Raw genomic sequence first — 7,721 nt, 5'->3', positions numbered from 1 at the left:
GCCTAGTGCTACTTTTCAGATGATATTGTTCCCAGCCCTTTTCCTTCTCAGATCGTTTCCCTCAGACTCCTCAAGCATTGTAAATTCTTTCAACTACGCCACATGCTGTTCTGTTTTCCCTATAGGCTATTTCCACAGATGGAATGATTTTTGAGTGTGTGTGTGGTGTGTGTGTGTGTGTGTGTGTGTGTGTGTGTGTGTGTGTGTGTGTGTGTGTGTGTGTGTGTGTGTGTGTGTGTGTGTGTGCGCGCGCGCGCATGCGCGCACGTGCTTGAACTCGGGTCTCAGAGCTTTCTGAACTACAATTTTGCTCAAGGTTTGAGCCATAGCTGCTGCTTCCTCCCCCCTCCCCTTCCTCCTCCCTTCCCCTTCCTCTTCTTCCTCACTGTTAACTGAGATCCTCATACCTCAGCATCCTGAGTAGCCAGGATTACAGGCATGAACCACCATGTGCCTGTCTGGAGCCGGATTTTCCTTTCTTTAGTGGACAGCTACTACTCCACTAGTCTTTTCCTGGGGCACTGCTGCCTCTGGGGGCTTTCGGATGTGTTCTTTGCTTTCTTCTTTTTTTTTTTTTTCCAGTCCTGGGCTTGGGCTCAGGGCTTGAGCACTGTCCCTGGATTTTCTCAAGGCTAGCACTCTACCACTTGATCCACAGCACCACTTCTGGCTTTTTGCTACGTATGTGGTACCGAGGAATCGAACCCGGGTCTTCATGCATGCTAGGCAAGCACTCTACCACTAGGCCAAACTCCCGGCCCCTCTTTGCTTTCTTCTATACCTTTGAAATTCCCAACACAGCCACTGTACAGACTGGCAGAATCACAGTTATAGGCTGCTAGGCATCTGAGGCCCAGGTGGGCCAGGTGCTGAGTGTGGCGAGTATGAAATCCTTCAACTTTCACAGATTTTAGGAGCTATGTGCCATTTAATCCTTACTAATCAATACGGAAGTGGAGGCACACAGTGATCCAATGCCCAGGGAGCCAGGCAGGTGGTGAGGCTTGGCACTTTGGGCTTATAAACAAGACTGTCATCTAGCACCCTTGCCTCTGAGTTTCTTTACCTCCTACAATGCTTGTGGGCTGAGTGACAGGACTGTCACTCCTGCTTTTGCAAGAGCCCCCTCCCCTTGGGAGTAGCAAGCAGCTCATCATCAATTATTAAGTATTTAGTGGATGGATGAAAGGAATAAAACCCAATGGAGAGTGACTATTTAGAGGATCCAAGGATTGCTTTTCTTTTTGCCACTGAGGCAGCCCCCTCCACTCCTGATTCCCTGGGGACCCCTGCTACCACCACCAGGATCTCTTGCTGTGGCTAGAGGGGGCACAGCTCAACAGCCAACCAGGGCAAGAGCCCAGCATGTAGGACCAGTGCCATCCCTGTGGTCTGTGCCTCGTCCCAAGCCTGCTTTCTGGAGAAACAATCTCTGCAGCCCATTCAGCAGCAGCTAAAGGGGATTAAACTATGAGCACGGAGGTGGTCTTTGGTGGGTGCCATCTACCTAGGAAATGCTGCAGCTGACTGGGAATGAGACACCTGGGGAGTCCTTTGACTTGATTCTGGTCTGTGTTCCCCTTGATGTTGGGCTGTACTGGGCCTCAGAGTAGCTCATTTGTGAGAATGATGTGGGTGGAAATACACAAGATGGTTTCTGTACCATCTGACTGCATTGGATGGGCAATGCCTGGAACAGGACGGCCTCTAAAGAAAAATTCAGGCAGTGTCATGTACGCTTTCAATCAGTTTTTCAGTGGTACAACATGGAAGTGTATATCCAGTCACTGTTGGATAGATCTTCAAGTGTTTAGATCAGGCTAGGTATGGTGGCTTATGCCTGGGTACAAACAAACAAAAAACAGGAAGTACAAAAACAAGATCAAGAGACCCCATCTCAACTGGAAAAGCTGGGTTTGGTGGCCAGCTATTATAGGAAGTGTAAGGTCAGTGAAGACCAGCCCAACCTTTATAAGACTATCAAAAGTAAGATAGGAAACTGAAAAATATCCCAAACAAAAGAGTTGAAGGTGTGGTTCAAGTGATAGGGTACCTCCCTACCATGTGTGAGGTTCTGAGTTCAGCTCCTCTACTGTCAAAGGAAAAAAAAAACCATTGATTAATAACCACTGATTTCTTTTTTGTGTGTGTGATTTTTTTTTTGCCAGTCCTCGGCTTGAGCTCAGGGCCTGAGCACTGTCCTTGGACTTTCTCAAGGATAGAGCTCTACCGCTTGAGCCTCAGCACCACTTCTATGTATGTGGTATCAAGGAATCGAACCTGGGTCATTGTGCATGCTAGGCAAGCACTTTACCACTAGGCCAAACTCCTGGCACAACCACAATAGTTTTTTTGTTTGTTTTTGTTTTATTGCCAGTCCTGGGGCTTGAACTCAGGAGCTGAGCACTGTCCTTGGGCTTTCTCAAGGCTAGAACTCTTCCACTTGAGCCTCAGCACCACTTCCAGCTTTTTTCTATATATGTGGTACCGAGGAATGGAACCTTGCTAGGCAAGCACTCTACCACTAGACCAAACTTCCGGCCTTGCACTGTGTTTTGTCAGCTGCAAAAGTTGCTTTAAAACTCGCTTAGGTGTCACTTACTCTGAACAGTCTTACCACTTATTGATTACTCAGTTCTGTGTTGTGCTACTTGCATTCATCTCGTGTTGCAATGTGAACATGTTGAAAGCATACGCTTGGCTTCCCCATGGCTGTTGTCCCTTGCCAGGTGGGGACCATGGTTTATACATCTCAAGATCTCCAGTCCCTGTCCTAGGACCTGGCTGCCCAACATACTCAGCCAGCAATGAACCTTTCATGTTGGTGAACCCGAGGGTGGTGACTGACACTTATTTTCTAGTCAGTCTCTTCTACCTCTGTATATGCATGATGGTGACAGGTAATGAAAATTGACCGATCATCTGCTGTTACTTGTGACCTATGTACAACCAGTATCTTCACAGTTTCCTTCAGCATAATCCTACCATCCTGTGCCACATGACGATGTATTGGTCAATAATGATCCCTATAACCCCCCCCCCCAACAACTGTGTTCCCAGGAGCTGTGTGTCATATAATCCCAGCAGGTATCCATAGGTGAAATTCATGATGTCAGCCCATGACTGTCTTTGCATGGAGTTTGGAGAGCAAAGGAATGAATGCCAAGGTAATTTGCAGGATACAGCCAGGTCTATAAGGACTGTCTGAGAATTGCTAAGCTACTCCATAGTTGGTATTTAGATCCATCATTTGAATAGTGCAGAGTCAGAGGCGGACCCTGGAGTCAATGTCTTACTGGCAGGTGTCCTTGGCTATGACATCTTGCGTCTATTGTCTTTGTAGAGGGAGCAGGAATGACATGGAGGTGGAGGAGATGAGAAAGCCATGATAGAAGCAGCAGTTGTCTACAGCGGGGTGAGCACTGGTGCTGTTTTATACTGCGGTAACTAGGAACAGAGGAGGGGCAGGAGCCAGACGTAAGGTGACAAGAAGCAAATTGAGCCAGTCCACCTCAAATCTTCCTGCCCCTCCTTGCTCCTCCTCCTCCCATATGAAAGCATGGCTGGGGTCAAGGTTCTGCTTTTTGGGTGGCTTGCTTTTCAATGTCAAGAACTGGATGTTCCATGAGAAAGAGGTTCATACAAGTCCAGAAAGATGTGCTTTCCATTTTCCCCAATCCCCGAGGGCACGGGTAGATAAACTAGTATGGGGTCCTTTAGCTGTAACAAATGGTTTTGAATGGTTTTCAAGTGGTTTTAGTGCAAGACTGACTTCAGGCTGCTGCTAAGGGTGGAATTGTACTGGGGCTCAAAGAGAGGGCACCTGAGATGCCCAGCTCAGCTGGCGAGCAGTGAGAGAACCATGGCTGAAATCACTCCGTCTATCTCCAGGGCCAGCTCTTGGTGTGTCTGTCTTATGCCCATTTTCCCTCAGCACATGTTGGGGAGTGGGGAGAGGACAACTGCCCTGTGCTTTGCTCTGGCCTAACTGGAGAAGTAAGACCTGTGATTCCGTTCTGGCCAGTGAACCTCTTGAATCTATGACAAACTGTGGACACTCTTGAATGCCTCTCCAGGTGTCAGTGGCAAGCATATTCATTTCATGAATGGCTATGCAATGAATTTGGAAATAATACTGCCACATCAGAACTGACTAGTATTTCTTTGGAGGAAGGTGTCTTGCAGGGAATGGGATAAGGGTGTGTTAAATGAGCAATAGCATAGGGAGAGATGATCAATTGGAGAAATGAGGTTAGTACCCTCTCACCAGGTACAGTGTGAGGCAGAGCCTGGGGTGGGGGAAGAAAAGGTAAACTGAAGATCATGACCCAGTGGTGGTCTCTCCATCACAATCTGCTCTGGGTTGGGGAAGTTTCTGACTCAGGTCTCAAAAAAAGCACATGCCCCCCCCCCCCCAGGGAATTTCTGCCTGGGTCTCTTAAGGTACCTGTGCAGCATCTCAATACAGGCACTACAGGAAACAAAGTCATGTGCTGGCCCTCAGCTGTCTAGGATGTGGAGATGCATTTGATGACAGAGTAACTGCCCTGAAATTGAGGCTTAAGAACGTGCCTCCATGTAAGTAGATCCCTCCTTGACAAAACACTGATAGAATGGATGAGGCTTTATTTTCCAGGCAGTATAACCATTCATTGTTTTGATCCCCCTCCAAAGCAAATAAACACAAGGTGAGACTTCTATTAAATCCATAAACTGGAAGAAAACTTTCAGTGAGCTGTTTCCCATCTACTGGAGGGCAGCTGTGAGAAATGAGCTGCAGGCTGTGGCTCAGGGATAAAGTACCCAGCCCAGCTCAGTGAGCAATGTCTCTAAATCACACATTAAAAGCAAGACTGCCTCCTTCAAAGAAGTAACGTAAAAAGTTAGTTCTTATGTGCCAGTAGTTTTTTGAACATCAGTTACATAACCATTCCTACAACAAATAAGGATCCACTTGACACCTAAGTCATTTTATAAAGCCCGAGGGGTAGAGGGCCAGCCAAGCTGAGGTCCTGAGTTCAAATTCCAGTACTACCAAAAAATAAAGGAAATGGTCAGGGAGATAGAGTTGGAAACAACCCACACTCAGCTTTCCAGATACTTCCTATCTATTCTTTGAAGATATCCTTTAAATTTATCCAAGCCTCATCCACAGATACACCTCACAGAATCTTTTCAAAAGGACTTTCTGGAACTAAGTCTGACTCCTCATCTAAAGGGAAGAAGGCACCAGGTTCTGCTGTATGCTAGAAAATCCTGGCATATCAGAAACCACACTCAATGGATGAGTATTTCATGGAGGGGGGGGGCAAGCCTTAAGGAAATGTGACTTAAATACATAGAACAAAGGGGGCAATTGTGCTGGGGGCCATTGCTTCCTCCATATCCCATATCCATGGGGTTTATTTTCCCAGATGAGCTTGAAGTAGACTAGAAGTCCTTGATTAAACACCACAACACACTCTCCACCGTCTCGGGAGCCACAGAGTTGCTATGGCTCCAGCCTTGGCTTATTTATAGCCCCAGTTACCAAGCACCAGGATGTGGCTGTTCAAAGTCTCCAGAATGATTAAGTTGGAAACCACCAAGAAAGGTGTAGGTAGACAATTACATGGAGGAACTAAAAGGACAAAAAGCAAGAGGATAAAATGGCCTGGCAGTAGTAGGTGACTGCAAGACCTTACCAGCAGAATTCCGAGAAACCCAATGCAGATCGCTGTCTCTTTATCCTCTGATGTATTCAGAGGTCAGTTTCTAATCAAAGTCTCAGGCTGTTTCTGTGGGATATTTGCAAACAGAGCCCCCTTCCCTCCTCAGTCTGTCTCTGAAGCCTCAAGGGAAGAATCTCTGCCTCAAGGAAATGGTTAAAATGGAAAAAAAGATGGTGTGACTAGTTCTGGTTTTGTTTTTCACAAAGAAAGAGAGGTTCTCTAAGAGTAGAGTAAACGCTGTTTATTTTTCATTGATTTTTTTTCCCCCAATCAAATGGAATTGCTTAATTAAAAAAAACTTATCTCTTTTTCTCCTTAAATACTACAGACAACCTCATTTTATCGTAGCAGACACCTAGGAAACAAAACACGGGACCCACCAGAGGGGAGAAAAATGGCAATCAAAGCATCAGAAATTCAACTATGGAAGAATTACTGTTAGCTGGCAGCTCTTGATCCTAAACAGAAATGGCCCAAACCTGTTGGGTTTGACAAAGGTTTCTCCGAACTGGGGAACTGGGAAAGTTGAACTCCTTTTAATTCTATCCCAATGATTATTTTATGCACAGGGAAAGTAAAGTCAATGCATCAAAATGAAGACCCAAGGAAATATTTAAAAACTCGTTTGACTAGTATTCAGTATGTGAGATTAAGTAATAACTTGTCCTTCTAGTTCACCTTGTCCTGGAATATATATAGGTTATTTGTAGCTGCCACCGCTATAATATTTTCAGAAGGATGCCAAGCCGTGTGTAAGATCTTTTTGCTAAAGTCTAGACTGTCCACACTGATCTCGTCTTTTCGCCGCTTGCCCCCCACGCACACTTTCCGGGGTTTGAGGATCGCCCGGGGTTTGCTGTTTTCCCGAGAGGCCTCCAGGGTCACATCCCGCTTGGTGTTGCGGTCAAACATCCTGAAGAAGTTGTTGTAGGAGCCCGTCATGATGACACTGAAAGACAGGGAGGAGACGGGAGTGATTGAGCCATCTACACAGACGGCTTGCCATTTCCCTATTGCTCTATCTGGAGCTAATGGCTCTGCGCCATTCCCAACTTAGGTTTTAGGAAATCAGCTCCCTTCAGCTCTGTACCAGCAATCCTGAATCATTACAAACAGGAGCTCTGAGAGACGGGCTACTGAGAAGCCTTCCTTACTGAGTCTTCCAGGTTCTTCTGCTCACAAGGTAGGTCTGGCTGTTAGGGTTCTGTACTACCTACCACCCCTTGTGAGTAGGGTGCCAGCCAATTGTTGCTCATGGGTGAAGCACAGCTGCCATGGGGGAGTGCTCCTGAGCCACCTGTCCTCCAGACCATCCTCTCTACCTTGTGGGGGCTGGTGGCCCAATCCCCCTCTAAACAGGAGCTCTGAGCTCAGTCCTTCAGGAAACTCATCTACACAATGGGTGTCAGGGCTTGGGAAAAGCATACATTTCACATTTGAAAGGACGTGGGGTGGGGATGTGAGATTTTACAGGAGAGGCTTCTGTAAGTCGCCCTTCTTGGAGCATGCCAAAGCCTTCCAGCAGTAACCCACTAATGTTCAATGGTGGCAGAATGATGGGGGCGGGGCGGGAGAGATGGTCCTTAGGTCTGGGGACCCTACACTTTCTGCTGGTGGCATGAGAGGACATGATGGGCAGGGGACTGACTTCTGGGTTCCTCCCGTGATTAAGGCTGCAGGAAAACACAGCCGGGACCTCTGTGGGTATATTATCAGCTTGCAGCTCCTTCCAAGGTGGGAGTTTGTTACTCTGGCTCACAGAACTGATGCTGTGAACTGTTCTTCCCTGTGCTGAAATGCACCTCTGCGACTGTCAAGCTGTATTGCTGCAGCCTCAGATCTCATTTCGAGTCCTTCATTCCCTGCAAGCGAGTGGCAGATGAGCCATCACAGCGTTAGACAGGGACAAAACTGGGCCTCAGATCCAGGTGCCAGGACAAAACACTCAGGTATTTGGCTTCTTTGAACTTCAGCACTGACACACACTTCCCTCAACTAATATTTCAACTC

At 47.0% G+C, this 7,721-nt stretch overlaps 1 protein-coding gene across 5 annotated transcripts in view; it reads right to left on the bottom strand.

Annotated features, from left to right (window-relative positions):
• Positions 1-5,937: 5,937 nt before the first annotated feature.
• The window catches only part of Ppp2r2b (protein phosphatase 2 regulatory subunit Bbeta), a 419,132-nt gene continuing 417,348 nt past the window's right edge, over positions 5,938-7,721 (bottom strand). For all 5 annotated transcript variants that reach the window (XM_090331274.1, XM_090331275.1, XM_090331279.1 and 2 more), the window contains one exon: positions 5,938-6,660. In XM_090331274.1, coding sequence (XP_090187400.1) covers positions 6,381-6,660 — 280 coding nt within the window. In that variant the 3' untranslated portion in view covers positions 5,938-6,380. The remainder of the gene's footprint in view (positions 6,661-7,721) is intronic.

This window comes from Megascapheus bottae, chromosome 4, assembly GCF_031878675.1.
Source record: "Megascapheus bottae isolate mThoBot1 chromosome 4, mThoBot2.hap1, whole genome shotgun sequence".
NCBI classification, from domain to species: domain Eukaryota; kingdom Metazoa; phylum Chordata; class Mammalia; order Rodentia; family Geomyidae; genus Megascapheus; species Megascapheus bottae.
The sequence above is the reverse complement of the archived record's forward strand: the minus strand, read 5'-3'. Positions and strand labels throughout refer to the sequence as shown.